Below are 16,272 nucleotides of genomic sequence, written 5' to 3'. Positions count from 1 at the left end.
AACGATCTTTAAATAGTATGTCAGAACTGTTTCTGCTTATAAATTCATTCCTGACATCAAAAATCATGATTCCATGTTGTTTCCGTTTCTTGGTGATGCTTGTTCCATTGGGTTCCAGATTGGATTTTCAAGGAATCGAATTCGGATCAGATATATCTTTAATTATATCTTTTTTTATATATTTACATATTCAGATTCGAATTCATATAAAAAAAATCGTATCTGAAATCCGATTTTACAATCCGAATCCGGTCAGAATTTAATTTTTATATTTATATCGAATCCGAATTTTCAACCAGATTTTGCCAATTTGCAAAAGTTAATAGCATTAGATACATGATATTTGTCTAAAAATGAATCTGATTCGAATCTGTACCCAAATCCGATCAGATGTTTATGTATATCCGAATCCGAATCTGAATCCGATCAGATGACATGTATTAAATCTGAATCCGATCTGATTTCTTAATTGGATATTATTTTTTTTTTCCATATCTGATTTTTTTGGATTAGTTCAGTTGGATATCCAATTCAAATCGGATATATTGACATCCGTAGTTCCAGAAAAAAAAACATGAGTTTCAGTTGGAGATCCTGGCTTTGGATTCCATTGGTCAAATGCAAGACCAACATGCTGAAATTTTTGATATGTTCCATCTATGCATAGATGTCTCCCGAATAAACTTTTTCCAATTGAGATGCTTTCAAGTCGTCTTTGCCAGCCGTTAGTATGCATAGTTGGGATGCTACAACCTTTTGTTGAAGACATTCACTAAACAAACCACTAGGGGTTCTTCATGGGAAATTGTCCATACAGACCAATAAAAAGTGCTTATTTTATATATTAATATTTCAAGATATCTTTCTCGTTTACATACTGCAGTTCTTTAAAAATTTTAAATTTCCAGACAGACTTCCATCAACTAAACACATTAAAAATGAGATTTTGGACTTTGTTGTGCATGATAGTGAAAGGGAGTAGTCTGTGGGGTCTTTTTCTATGCTCCTATGGTCCATGGTTCTCACAATGTTTCCACTGAGACTGCCACTATATGAGAAGCAATCCTACAAGTCTAGTGCCTCATGGATTCAGTCAGCTGTTATCCCACATCTACTCAAATCAAGAATTGGATTAGTTGTTTTCGTTTTAATGTGATTTTTACTTCATTTTTGAGGATATGAAAATCCAGTTTCATGTTATAATAGATTTTTATAGATATCAAAACCTGATTGCATGCTAATACCCCGGTGTTTTAGCAAGTGTCAACATCCGAGTTCGACCCGAAGTTGGCCTGATTCCATCCCTAGACTCCAGTGGTATTAGTTGTTTTTGTTTTAATGTGATTTTTACTTCATTTTTGAGGATATGAAAATCCAGTTTCATGTTATAATAGATTTTTATAGATATCAAAACCTGATTGCATGCTAATACCCCGGTGTTTTAGCAAGCGTCAACATCCGAGTTCGACCCGAAGTTGGCCTGATTCCATCCCTAGACTCCAGTGGTAATCATCCATGATTGTGTTGTTGTTCGGGATTTTCAAGTGAGCGTGAGGCTATAATCCCACCACCTGAGTGAAGGTCGAAGCCTCCCCCACCTCCTTAGGTAGAGCTTTCAAATTTGCAGCCTCAAACTTCACTTGGTCTGCAGGCGCATAAAATGCTCCAGCTAGAAGCCATGGCAGGTTACCACAATGGCAACTTCTTTGATATGTAATTGGTATTCAAAAATTTTAAAAATATGTTCAACATTTTTAAGGGAATAACAAGAACGTAATTAAGTTTACATAAGGGGCGGCGAAGCAGAAAATTTTCTGGCTAAGGGGCACTATTTATAAAATTTTAATATTTTAAAGAGCAGCAGTATGTAAATGAACAAAAAAAAAAATTGCCCTCAGGTGTCAATATAAAAATAAGTACTTTTCGTGAACCCGTGTGGGCAAATGACCACATATTGCCCACACCTGCTTTACATGTGATGTAAAAAAACATGTGGTTAAATGAAATAAATATAAAGTTAAGTGTTTTCTTGCCAAATCTTAAAGCTGTTTTTGAGAGATGGGATGCATGAGCTTTGGGTGTACCTAACCAGTTGAATTGCCTAAAAAATTGAGTAGTTTTAGAACTAAGCTCTTGGTGGGTCGACCTAAATCCTCCAAGTTGAATGAAGTTTCAGAACTGAACTATGCCTTTTAGCAGAAGGCAAAATTAATGGACAGTTTTTGAACGGATTTTAAGTCGATGACCGATGCAATAGGGCAGGCACACAGGCGTTACTAGCCAAATTTATCGTGATTGATCGTTGAGAAAAAGAAAACAAAGAGAAGAAGGTGTGAACTATTACTAGATAACGAAATTGTCTATCATCATTTTTTCCTTGTTTGTCACTCAACTATCTCTCATCCATCAAAATAGATCGGACAACATTCATGAGTGAGCTGAGTGAGTGACGAGTCATTATTCAACTTATATATATATATATATATATATATATCCACACACACTAATTTGAAAATGAAATAAAAGGATGGGGAATCAATAGCTCCTACATTTCAAATAAACCATCAGTTTTGGAGGTCCACTATTATACGTTACAGGCAAAAGTGAGCCATCTTTCTTTTGTTCTGAGTTTTTCCAGTGCACAAGGCAAAGGGCGGGGAAAAGCTTGTAACATTTTTCATCACAAAATTAAAACCTTTGATGTTATAGCGGATTTAGCTACAATTTCCGATACTTCCCCATTTTATAAAGTTTTAAATTATAGCGGATTTAGCTACAATTTAAAGGATGAAATTTCTCCCTCTTCCAATCTGATGCCCTGTTTGATGGGCGAAAAGAATTACCGTGGTAAATTTAACCCTGTTTGATGCACATGAAGAATTTAACATGGTAAATTTAACACTGTTTGATGCACATGAAGAATTTAACATGGTAAATGTTGTTTTTTTTTGTGTCTTCTCCTCTCCAAATCTGACTTGGGAAGAAATTGGAAGATGATCTTCCAAAACAACAAAATGTTTAGGGTGCACCATTCTTTAAAACAAAAATATAGAAATACATGTTATTGAGAAAATTGAAATAAGGTGGCTGCTGGACTAAAAATTTTAGAACCATCCGTTAAATCGCCATAAATTGTTTATAAAAGCACCATAAACTGTCACATCATTATAAACTATTGTCAATGCTCTTATTTTTAATAACTTTTAAAAATTGTTTTAATTTTTTTAGCTATCCAACCACATCTGACCGTTTCTATTTTTCAATCTACATATTATGGTTGCTATCCTTTAGAATGTAATTTCCACCAAAAGTTGGAAGGTGCAGACATGGAGGACTGTTTTTCAAGGCTTACATGCTGCCTTATGAAGCCGAGCTCGGCCCAGGCCTGGTAAGGAGCCGGACTTGGACATATTATGGTTGCTATCCTTTGGAATGTAATTTCCACCAAAAGTTGGAAGGTGCAGACATAGAGGACTGTTTTTCAAGGCTTACATGCTGCCTTATGAAGCTGAGCTTGGCCCAGGCCTGGTAAGGAGCTGGACTCGGGCTGGCCGGACACCCGAAACTCGGGCTCAGGCCCAACCGACCGTGAAAACCCAAGCCCGGGCACGGCCCGATTAAACTAAGAAATATATTTTTAATATAAAATAATATATAAATATAATTAATTCTATAAAATATTATATATATATATAAATTAATAAAATAAGTATTAAAAAAATTATCGAGCCCGAGTTGGGCTGGGTACCCGCCAGCGGCCTGGGCCCGTACCCAACCATATTTGTATAGAGAAGAGTAACACCTACAAGAATCGCACTGATGATAGAGCTTCACCAGTCCACCAGCGCGACCAGCTACGCAACACTCCTTAGGCGAGCTAAAATAAGTCAAAAACATCTAAAAAAGATGATAACAATAAGAAATTTAACCTTAAAATATTTATAAAAAAATCTAAAAATTGAAAGTGGAGCTCTTTATGAGGCCATAAATGGTTTTCCACCTGTCCAATTAAAATAGGCCAATTCAAGCGGAATTTAATAACACTGATGATTATTGACCCCATTAGAGGATCCTCTTTCATTCTCTGATTGGGAGATTTCATAAATGTTTCTCCACATCATGCTTATCTGTAGAAGGATTAATAAGAAACGTACTCATGTTAATCTGAATTATATTTTATTTAGCCACATGTATATTATCACACAGAGAGAATGAGTGCTCAAATGAAAAGAGTTAAAACCTGAGTCTGCTTTTGTGATTCTACTGAAAGCAAGACACCTTTTTAGAAACTTTGTTTACAATATTATTGCTACAATTCAAGTGAGATCTATCTATTGGAATTGACTTTCCAGTTAGCAATTTTAAGTGATATTCTCCTCTTATTTGTCTCCTTTTGGCTTTGTTGTTCTCCAAGCTGCCCATATCTTCAAAACCAACAATGGGATCATAAAAGAGGTGCTTAATTAATTAGAGAATCTAATTACTTACTGACTGATTGATCATATTGTGGGTTTTATTCACAAGGACACTACAATCCAATGAACGGCGTTTGAATCCCAAAGTTTTTATTTATTTTTTTAATAAAGAAAACATTTCTTTACATTAATATTACAAACCCACTTTCAGAAATAATTTAAAATTATTAAGATTTTATAAATAAAAGTAATTCATGGTTGTTAAAGTCTGTGGACCAAAGGAGCTGGACTTGCATGGCTGGTGAATGAGTTTGGTTGATGCTACAAGTCATGTGGGTCCTGTAAGGGAGAGGTGGGTCCTAAGATGGGCTCGTGTCATGCACCATGCGGGCTCTATTCTTGGTCCGCCGCCCCCTCTATTATTGTCAAGTTGTCAATTATGGGCAACCCCATTATAAATCGTGCATGTTAACAAAAAGACAGATGGTCCTTTTTGGGATCTCAAGATCTTGTTCTTCATAATCCATTTTTAATCATCAACAACTTGAGAATCCAAGGAAAAGTTTTCATGGTAAGATTTGGTTGTTTCTTGCTCAAAATCTCAGTCATCTTTCTACTTTTACTATGGAGGAATCATTCTTCATTCTCAATTTTACATATGTCTTGGTAATATGCCGCTCAATGGTTAAAATTTAAAAATTTGTGGCTAAAAAACAATGACTGTTGTTTATAGAGTGCCTACTGTTTACCGTCCTTCTAGTAATGAATTTTTAAATTTTAACTATTAATCAACTAGCATTGATCTCTCTCTCTCCCTCTCTCTCTCTCTCTCTCTATATATATATATATATATATATATATATATATATATATGCACACTCAAACTTTCGGTAAAAGATCACATTATTTTCAAACTCGAGCAATAAAATAGTTGTTCTTTGAATCTACCAGAAAGAGAGGGCCCTTCCCACACCTTTCATAATTTCTTAGGATTTGGTCCTCTACCTTATGCTTTCATGTAATTGCATATTGATGCCCATTCAATAAATTTTTTTATGCGATTCAAATCGCTACCATGCAAAATAGGGCGATTCAAATCGAATCCATATACATTGAATTTGACCAATTAGTATCGATTTCATAATTTTTTTTACCTTTTTTTTTGTAATTCTTCTTGTCTTTCATTTTATTAATTAAAAAATATGAAATAGCTTACAGAAGGCATGCTCACTGACGAATTGGATTCATGGATTCATTTACGTATGATCCAACCCGTCCCCTTGCTTTCGTTTTCGGCCATAATGGTGGATCTGAATGGGGTTCGGGTTAGAACCGAATGGAATACGCTCCAATACTTTCGAATCAAACCATGGATCCGGGTCCTGGCCCCACACCCCGTGGATCCCAGGGGCTCCTTGTCAACCCCGTCCCACTGGCGCCCGCCGACTTGCTGAGCTGTCACGCATTATGCCGAGAGAGCGTCGGTGCGCCAGCTAAGCAGTGGGGACCACCGGCTTGATTGGTGGGCTCGTGGACCCCGCCACCAACGGGAGTTTGGTTTGAGAGGCGAGTGTGGGGCCCGCTGGCTTATTGACCAAAAGACCCTGCCGTCGGTGGATCTCCATCTGCGCGCGATCGCCCCGACCCGAACCTTGTTCTTACTTACATCCTGTCTTAGCCTATACCCCGCCCGTTCAACGTCAAACTTGTTCGCATTCCACACGTTTATTTTAAGTATTTAAAAAATGAATTTTATTTGTCTTTTTTCGATTTTAACATTTAATCGGTTGATTCAACTTAATTGTTTCAAAAAATTAGAAAATATAAAACAATTCAACACCCAATTAAAAATTTGTATGGGATTTGAATTTAAGAAATGACATCTGACAGGGTTGGGACTCAGATTTGATTTCAAATAAGTACTTGATTATATTTGAATTCAAATACAAATATAGTTTCAAATAATTTGTATTTGATATCCAATAATCAGGTATGTTGGAAGTCAAATCTTAGCATACTATAGTATCATTCAGGCTATGTTGTGTATCTGGATTCATTGAAAAAACCACATCGGATTTAGATCACATTTATATGTAGTAAATTCTAGTACTTTCGATAAGTTCGATGTGGTAAAGGGTTATCCGATTCAAATCCAATCCATTAACATCTCCAATCAACTAATTTGCATCAACTAATTTGCATAAGTATTAGCTCTCACTTCAAGGAAGCATGAAAGATCAAGGGGTTCTTAGCTGCTTAAAAAGAACCATAACATTTTTCAAAAACTTTATTGGTATTCTAGAGAAATGGTGGAGCCATGTTGTGGCTGGAGTGGGCAATTGCCCACACCATACCATTAAATTTACATTATCTATATATAAAAAGCACATTATTTTTTTAATTTTTTAAGTATGGGTGCCATTTCAATTTTGAAATTTACACTTAGAGTGCCCTTAGCAAGAAATTTCTGACTTCGCAGCTGTTCAAGTGGAGAAAAATTTGAGACAATTGGTTGCTTTTTTAAAAGAAGTCTTGCCAGCATCCGATTCCATTTGCACAAGAAGCTTTCAATCTAATAGGCAGAGCTACTTTTATCTTGGTAGATCTAGATTTTTTGCTTATAGCTTCTCTATGACTCTAACCAAACGTTGAGATCCGAACTCTAGATTTGATTGGTCATGCATCTTGTAGGTTGGATCAAGCCCTCCTCTCATGTTTCTATTACCGCCAAAAGCGAATGCTTTTGATATTGAACTCTTGACCTCCTTCAACTCGCCTCTGGTGATAGGTTCGGTAAACATCAAAGTTCGGTTCAGTCAAGTCAACCCAGAACGCGGATCGAACCAGATGGTGTCAACAAAGTCAAGGCTCAAGACGACATCCGGTCCAGCTTGACCGGCGTCTCAATTTGGACCTCGACGGAAGATCCAAAACCGCTCTTTTAGATCAAATAAATTGGATCCGGAGTCGACGGAGAGGGCATGCGCGTCAGTAATGAAAAAGTCCCTAGCCTGCTAGTAATTCACAACGCATGGCCAGATCATTTCCGTTTCAATTCCCACGAGGCTACGTGTCGCCTCGCGACTGGAGGAAGTCCGTGGGACCCACCGCACCGTTGAATCTGGAGACAGGGGATCTCAAAATTCTCCAGAAATTGATTTTCTGGAAAATGGCAAAATCGTAGCAATCCAGACGGCTTGAATCAAACTGAAATTTTTATTTTTTTAAGTAATAGTAAAGAGAAAAAATAAAAAAATGAAAATGTGAAAAGAAAAGGAAAGATCCATGCATCTCTCCGTTGAAAAAGGTGATGGTCGAGCAATTCACGGTTTTAGACACAATTTTCTTTAAAAGGGAAGTTGAATGGTATTTTAAAAATTTGTACAAGAACCAAATATTTTTTTGAGATTTTTTTCTTGGGACAAATTAAAAATTGTTAAAGTTATAAGCATAAATTATCAATTTGTTTCAGTCTCATGATAAAACACTAATTCAATTGTTTCATTCCAATTAACATTCTAAAAAACTAATTGTCTTGGCAAACATTTCCAGAGATAAAAAATCGAAGGCATACTAAAAGACTTTCTTGTCATATAAAGCGTAAGAAACGGAAGTGCATCTAACGATTAGGAAATTGGTTTCGTATGGAAAGATTGACAAAAGTTGGGTACTAAACAGAATTTATGTAAAATAGTGGACTGTAGTAGACATTTCTCGTAGAATTTTAAATGATTGGTGGGGGCCAGCAAGCTAACGAGCCAACCCCACTGCTCCAATCTCTCTCATACACAGTGACGCAATCGACGGGCAGTCACTAGAAAGGAAGACGAGGAGGAGGAGGAGGAGCAGGTAGCCGTAGGCGCTGTCAGAAGCTGAAGGCCGCCGCGCCGTGGACCACCTCCGCCACCACTCTACCCGCGGTGCTCCGGCCAGGAACCGGAGCTTTTCCGGCCAGTCGGACGACCGACCTGACGGTTTCGGGAGGAGGGACCGACGACCGGACAGGCAGGGAGAGAGAGAAGGATGTCGGGGGGCGGGACGCAGCAGAGTCTGAGGAAGGCCCTCGGTGCTCTCAAGGACTCCACCACCGTCGGCTTGGCCAAGGTCAACAGCGATTTCAAGGTGTCAGGCTCTCTCTCTCTCTCTCACTCACTCTGTGTGTGTGTGTGTGTGCGCGCGCGCGGATTTATGGATTTAATCTGTTGCGGTTTTGGTAATCTTGAAGGATCTGGACGTTGCAATTGTTAAGGCGACGAATCACGTGGAGCGGCCGGCGAAGGAGAAGCACATTCAGGGTTAGGAGCTTCTTCTCTCATCTCTCTGGCTTTTCTTTTTCAAAGTTGAGCGTTGATTGTGCTAAAGTGAAGCCTGCTTCTTGTTTTCGTGAACGTCATTGTGATTATGTTCCCCTTGTCCTTTGTCGGCAGCTATTTTCTCGGCGATCTCTGCTTCGAGGCCGAGGGCGGATGTGGCTTACTGTATTCATGCTCTTGCGCGCCGACTTTCGAAGACGCATAATTGGGCGGTAAGTCGATGGTTACTTTTGATCTTTGCGTTGATCCTGTTGAATTGTACCGTGTTTCCCTCAGCACGGCGTTTTTTGCTCGTGAAGAAATTAATGTTGGCCTTCGGTGTTTTCTCCATTGTGCTTTCTGGCCACCTTCTGATTGTTCTGATGAGTATATCGAACCATGGACTGAGATCTAAAAAGCTAAGATCTATCTATCTAACTAAACAGTCGATGGCCACTGCTCAAGACAATTGAATATTTCTATTCTGTATTTTGTTCAGACAACACGATTTGCTCCTAATTTCTAATTTGCTGATTGAACTGTGTTATGCACAATCAAATTGTATAGGATGTACTGATTGGATCTATTTGGAGTAAACGCCCTGGTTTTCCAAAACTAAGTGATCCAGCGGCAAGCAAACAAAACATAGATGAAAGTGAATTTCTATATTTAGAGTAACCGGATGGTCATGCTGTTGAAACAAAGCTCAGTAGGAATCCACCGCAACAGAATCTAGAAAAATGATTTTCCATCTGAAATTCATTTCATCTGTGTATCTGTTGCTGATTGAATTATAAAGTTGAGGATTCAGTTGGTATATACATAACTGAATTCGTAGTGTTTGCCGACTGCGTTCTTCTCTTACCAGGCCCCTACTGATGAAAAAGGAATGGTCTGTGATTCCATCCTTGTAATTGATATGGAGGTGCCCATTCTTGGATGGTCTCCATGTTGAAATAGGGAGAAATTCAGGCGCCTAGTAATAAGTGGCAGATGATTATTTTTCTGCTGATTGATAAATGTGCTTGATGTTGGTTAACCTTTTATTCATTGAATACCAAGTCGCATGGGTTTGAATGCGGTTGCAGGTGTACCATTTTTACAAAAACTTGGGTGCAGGTGACAAAAGGGTGTATATGTATATACAAATATATGTAGTTTACATCGACAAAGTTAAAAACATGCATTCAAACTAGAACAAGAAATATAATAAACATTGACCATTGACAGCTGAACTTGGTGTGAGCCTGAACTAGGTACGCCCATCTCAGGTACGACAGTGTATTGGCAGCACCCATGTGACATAAATTTAGTACATTTGATGGATAGGGAAGCTTGAGTGGAAAAGATTGCTGACTGTAATGCTGGTTTAAACATATTGAAAAAAGTTTACAGCATTTTCTGTGGCAGCTTTGGTGCTTCTTAGTTCAGGGTGGATGTTAATTTCCTTAAAATTTGTATTTAAAATCTCAAGTTGCGGGCTGATTAATTAGTTGCTTTTATATCAGAAGCTTTCATAACAAAACCAAAATCATAGTTGCAGCAGTCGCTTCTAGATGTAAAGGCAGCTTGAATATTGGCCCTAAATTTGAATTCGTGATCGCTATTTATTGTCTGAATTTGCTACTAGTTTGGTGCCATCAATGTCACTGAAATTAATTGTTTTGTACCTCAGGTTGCATTGAAGACCCTTATTGTTATCCATCGTGCTTTGAGAGAAGTAGATCCCACTTTTCGTGAAGAACTTATAAACTACAGCAGAAACAGGGGCCATATGCTCAATTTGTCCCATTTTAAGGATGACTCAAGTCCAAATGGTAATCTCATTTTGATGCTATTTGATAATAAAACTTCAAGTTTAAGGCATGTTCTGATCTTACTTTTCATAATCTTATGTTTAGCATGGGACTACTCTGCATGGGTAAGGGTTTATGCATTGTTTCTGGAAGAGAAATTGGAATGCTTTCGTGTTCTCAAGTATGACATCGAGACAGACGGACCAGTAAGCATTTTATTGAGCTCTAGCTTTCCATCATCTTCATGTGTTCGAGTTCTGAACCTGTTTTGGCACATCTTAAGCTCACAGACCTATCCGGAAGGCTGCAGTACCCGTGTCGACATGCCGGACATGGATACAGTGACATGGCTGGACAAGCCAGTCTTGATTTTTGCAGGTTTTTTTGTGGAATTTTGCGGGTTTTTTGTGGAATTTTGTATACTTATTTGGGGGATCGATTCATCCTTCCCAAACGCATAAAATGAAAAAAAATTAAAAACTAAACATTGATAGGTAGAAGGCATATTTAATGTCCGAATGTTTGTTGTGGTGAAATTTATGATTCGACTGCTTAAATAAAAAACTGAAGCTTTATTCCCCATTATATCTGCTTATTTTTTTTATTTATTTTGATTCTTGCTTGATAAAGCCTTGCTACATTAAAGGGCACAACCGTATATGAATGCACTATAATTTTATTGGCAGAGAACAAGGGACCTGGACACAGGTGATTTACTTGATCAGTTGCCTGCAATGCAACAGCTTCTACACCGGCTTCTTGCTTGCCAGGTAACAATTTTACGCACTTATAATTTCTTCACCGGGCTTTTGAGGCCTATTCTAGTCATTACACATAATTGTTGCTTTCACTAAAAGTATATTTTTCACTAAAAGTATATTTGTGTTGTTGTGTCTTCAGCCTCAAGGAGCTGCTGTATATAATTTTGTCATCCAGTTAGCACTTTCAATGGTAATAATTGCTGAACCATCGGGTCCAGGGGCACCCCAATGCTGTTTTGTTGTTTCATTATGTTACTTCTTGAAGTCATGCTTTTAAGTTTTATTTGTGAATTTTCATATATTAGTCCGTGAGAAGGAGAAATTGAATTTGTACCAAAGGGCCACAGTGATAGATCTCATCCTTGTAGCACAAGTTAGTTTTCTCATTCTCTGTCTTTTTTTTTTTGGTATTATGGTATAGGTTGCTCGAGAAACTATAAAGATTTATAATGCTATAAGCGATGGCACAATCAATCTGATTGATAAGGTAAATTCAGCGTCTTTTGTGACATTTATTGTGATAAGTGAGAATCTTAAATGATGCCTTGATATCTCACACCATTGCAGTTCTTTGAGATGCAACGTCATGATGCTGTCAGAGCTCTTGATATCTACCGAAGATCTGGACAGCAGGTACTGTCGGAAGCATTATTCTACTGTGTTCCTATGTTCTTATTTATTTGCGGTTTCACGAACCTGTCTCATTGTTTATTGTAGGCTGAGAATTTGTCAAAGTTTTATGAAGTATGCAAGGGCCTTGATGTTGGGCGTGGAGAAAAGTTTGTCAAGATTGAACAGGTGCCTTATGCTGTTACCTATTCCTTTTCTTTTTAATTCTCAAAATGTTCTGTGTAAATACTATTGTTGGGTTTCTATTTGTTCAAAATGAGTAATAATTGGCATTTTATTTCCTGGCTACTTGATGCAGCCACCTGCATCATTCCTTACAGCAATGGAGGATTACGTGAAAGAAGCTCCACGTGCTTCATCAGTCAAGAGAGATACGGTATAGGCATAATTTTGTTCGTATATAATATCTGCAACTAGAGGTTTGTGATAGAGGACCATGATGCTGCATGAAGGATATTGATAGGTTTTAGGTAAAAGTTGTTGGGTAAAGTACTAAACGTACTAAAGAGGGATAGTATATTTCAGAAACTTCATCCATGAAATTTCCTCACTACGGATCCCTAATCTGTTTCTTTTGGAAGTAAAGCAGGGTTTTCTTTATTCTCAAATTTGTTGATGATGTGAAATGTATTTTTTCCTCCTTTATAAAACAAAAAATTCTGTATTGCCTGTCATTATTTTAGTCACTTTCTTCGTTATGATTTGTTTTTCCTCTTTTCTCTTTCATTTTTTCATTTTATCTTCACCTTGCTTTCACAAAGCTAAGTGATACGATAATATGGAAACAAAGGTGATTACTTATGCCTATTGATTCGTTGAAGTGCATTATGCCATTCCAGATTCGTGTTGAAAATATTTAGGAGTATTTGTGATTGTCTCTAATTTTCCAGACAAACCTTCTTGTGGGCTTCATGAAATAATTCTCATCATAATGCCATTTCTGTTTTCTTTTTTTTTTTTGGAGTCAGGCAAGTGATGGGAAGGATGCTTCTAAAGTTGTTCTTGCTCTAGAGTATAAGAAGCTGCCAGAGGTACAGGATGTCCAGCAGGAGAAACCGGAATCACCTGTTCCATCCTCACAACCAGTAGAGGAGCCAGTAAAAATGGAGACTCCTAAATCTGAGCCAGTTGACTTATTAGTAATTCTCCTACTCAACGCTCAGTTGTGGTTCTTGTTATTTTTGCTTATTCTTATGCCAACGTGCCTTGTCGGATTCAATTGTTCGTAGGGGTTGCAAGATCCCAGTCCCAATGCATCAGTCCTTGATGAGAAGAATGCTCTAGCACTGGCGATTGTTCCTTCTGGTTAGTTTTTAATTGAGAAAATAAATTTAAGATGGTTTTGATCAAATAATTTAAATTCTCTTATTATCTATGAGCAGATCCAAAACCAGCTGGCCTTGATCCGGCAACCACGACCACTGGTTGGGAGTTGGCGCTTGTGACTACTCCAAGTTCCAATGATGGTGTTCTGGTAGACAGCAAACTGGTACTAAACTTTCCTTTACGTTTATAATATTTGTGCCATTTTTTTGGTCAAAGGCTTAACCGGATTTTAAGCCGATCATCTGAAAGAAGTCATAGAAAAAGGAGACCACTTTTTATCTTTTTAGTAATATCGGGTTTATAATGTTTTGGGTCAAAGCCGCAGTTGTGTTTGCCTGATTTCGTAAATTTATCTCATAGGTCCACTCTGAATTTTAAGTTCTTGTAATATATTTCATGCCTACGAAATGCAAAGTAATGGAAGGTGAAAGCAACAAGGTATTCATTTCAATAGGGTCTCTTCTTCCGAGTGTGCAACGGAAGTTTTTCTACCACCCAGATGAGAGATGGAGCTTGCCTCTTCCCTGCATCAATGTCTGGTGCAAGCCCAATGGTTGTCATCTAATAAGTATTTTTACTTAATTTAATATAAAGGCATCGCGTCTATGATAATTGAATTGACGACACATTCTTTTCTTGCCCTCAATCCACCTGACCAGCTATAGCTATGCAATGTCCCTTATAACCAATAAGTTCTCCTAGGCAGCATAAAGTAAAATGGAAAATGTAAATTTTTCTATTTATTGAATGTCATAGAAAGTAAGGTGCTTTTGTGGAAGCGCCTAGCAGAAGCCTTAGTATGGGAAACTGTGGACCTCCATAATTAACTATTTTCGGACCTTCTAAGGGAGATGTGTTTCTAAGTGCATGCAAATTTGTCGCTTCTGGTATGTCCAAAACTGTACGTGGCTGAACCTTGAAGGAAAACCTCTGCTAGGTATAATACTTGTTGACCCTTATTCATCTATTATTTGCTGTGTAATATTACAAGCCCTTTTGGTCTGCTAAACCATGATAACGAGTATTCTATAGTGAATGCTAATTTTATACAAACATATAAACCAGATAAAAATTTAATTAAAAAATGTATGTTCTTTGTACCATAATACCTTAAATTGAAAAAGGATTAATAGTTGTTAAACTTAGATATGCCGATGACATGCTTTTCTTCTTTCGAGTAATCGCTAATACTTCTCACTTGCTTTTGCTTCCTGCTCTATATTCACCTGAAAAAGGCATTCTGCACTTTCATACTCTATCTAGCAGCTTTATTAAAATTACCTTCAAATTTCTCAGACATAATCAGTTTTACGGTTTGTAAACTTATGCTCTTTTCTGTAACTGACTACTAAATCCTGCCACTAGTTGTGTATTTTGGCAAGGCTTGGAAAACCGTTCTCAACAAACTGCCAATTGACAGAATCCATAAAAGGAAAATTGAATAGCACATAGAGAATCAACTTGAGCTCATTAGATGGTGTTAGCTTAAAGTCGACGTACAATAATGTAGAACCACAGTTGTTGCACTTGCACATAGGGACATGAAACAACGCGAGATCCGACAAGGCCAGTGAGTCTGAACAAACTGGCTCGTCAAACAGTATCTGCTTAAATTGTTGCCCAGTTCTAACCCGTTCCAGAGTGATCTTGACAATACCCTTTACTCGTGAACAGGCTGGAGGATTGGACAAGCTTACACTGGACAGCTTATATGATGATGCCATCTCCAAGAGGGCAAACCAGAACGGCAGCTACCATCCATGGCAGGAGGCTTCCAACCCCTTTGAGATGCAGCGTACTGTTCATGATCCATTTTATGCATCAAATGCAATTGCTCCGCCTCATGCTGTTCAGATGGCAGCTTTACAGCAGCAGCAAGCTTTCATGTTTCAGCAGCAGCAGCAGATGATGCTCGGTCAACAGCAACAGCCGCTCAACCCGTTTGGTAATCCATATGGTGGCATTGGAGTTCATTCTTATGGACCAGGCATGCCTGTTCCAGCTTACGGTTCACATGGTACTCTGATTTAAGCAACTCATGGGAGATTGGGGAGAGATATGTCGGGTTAGCAACAGATTTCAATTTTTTACATTCAAATTATATGGTATTTAGGAGGAAGAAGAGGATGAAGAGAGAGGGAGGTGTACGATATCACTATCAGTTGTAAGAATATCTGTGCCGAGTGAAACTTATTGAAGTCGAGTAAGCCTGGTGTCGGGGGCTCTGCAATTTCCAATTGCATTCATCCCCATCTGTAATATTGGTATGCACTATCTATTCTTATTCTTTCGATTGGATAAGTTATATGCTATGGGCATTGGATCTCTCTCTCTCTCTCTCTTTCTTTCTCTCTCATTGTTTGCACGTGCTATTTTGGTTATCCGAAATTAATAGCTGAAATGCATCACAGTTAAGCTTAAAAATCATGTTTTTTTGGTTAAAAAACATAAATAAAAGGGAGTGGTAAGTTTAAAAAAATGTTGAACACAAATAGATTGTGAAATGGAATCATATACGTTTTTAGTGATCTTATCTGCGGCAATTTGGACCTTCGATGACAAGTTTCCGTTTCCTTTTTATGAAAATACTTTAATTTGCATGTCGATTGACTGACTGTATGGGTGGGTAGTATAAGCACCCAACGACCTTGAAGAGCTCACATTTGGGTGTCTTTTGTAGCTCACAAGTTTTGTCAAATAATGTTTTGTATGGGAGAGGATTGAGTAACTATCTTGCGCTAAAACAGAGTCAAATTTTCAAAGGCAAAATTGCTTGAAAATGGAGGTCTACAAGAAACATTAAGGCTCAAAGATACTCTTTTGTTGAGGCGTCCGAAGACAGCATTGCTGCCTCTCCAATATCCATATAATTTGGAAAAAAAATAGCTACTCCTTGTTTCTTCAGGAAGTGTTTGAAATTGGGTCTCAACCAAAGAACCAAAGTTTCGCAATATTTCAATTAAAAAAACAATGTATACCTGAATAAGTTTGCTTATGCTTTTTGAAGATATACATTAATTAGTAGATACTATGGATGTTGAAGCATCTATAT

The 16,272-nt window shown here is 37.8% G+C and overlaps 1 protein-coding gene across 1 annotated transcript; it reads left to right on the top strand.

Annotated features, from left to right (window-relative positions):
- The first annotated feature begins 8,207 nt into the window (after positions 1 to 8,207).
- Positions 8,208 to 15,545, top strand: LOC116252918 (putative clathrin assembly protein At5g35200). The gene is made up of 15 exons (XM_031627539.2): positions 8,208 to 8,537; positions 8,641 to 8,710; positions 8,843 to 8,940; positions 10,383 to 10,524; positions 10,609 to 10,709; positions 11,190 to 11,273; positions 11,404 to 11,454; positions 11,686 to 11,751; positions 11,832 to 11,897; positions 11,982 to 12,062; positions 12,193 to 12,270; positions 12,863 to 13,033; positions 13,124 to 13,199; positions 13,277 to 13,383; positions 14,895 to 15,545. Exons 1-15 carry the CDS (start codon positions 8,439 to 8,441, stop codon positions 15,249 to 15,251), a joined length of 1,647 nt encoding a protein of 548 aa, XP_031483399.1. The 5' UTR covers positions 8,208 to 8,438; the 3' UTR covers positions 15,252 to 15,545.
- The last annotated feature ends 727 nt before the right edge of the window (positions 15,546 to 16,272 follow it).

Source organism: Nymphaea colorata, chromosome 4, assembly GCF_008831285.2.
Source record: "Nymphaea colorata isolate Beijing-Zhang1983 chromosome 4, ASM883128v2, whole genome shotgun sequence".
Taxonomy (NCBI): domain Eukaryota; kingdom Viridiplantae; phylum Streptophyta; class Magnoliopsida; order Nymphaeales; family Nymphaeaceae; genus Nymphaea; species Nymphaea colorata.
This window is presented reverse-complemented; position numbering and strand designations above follow the sequence as displayed.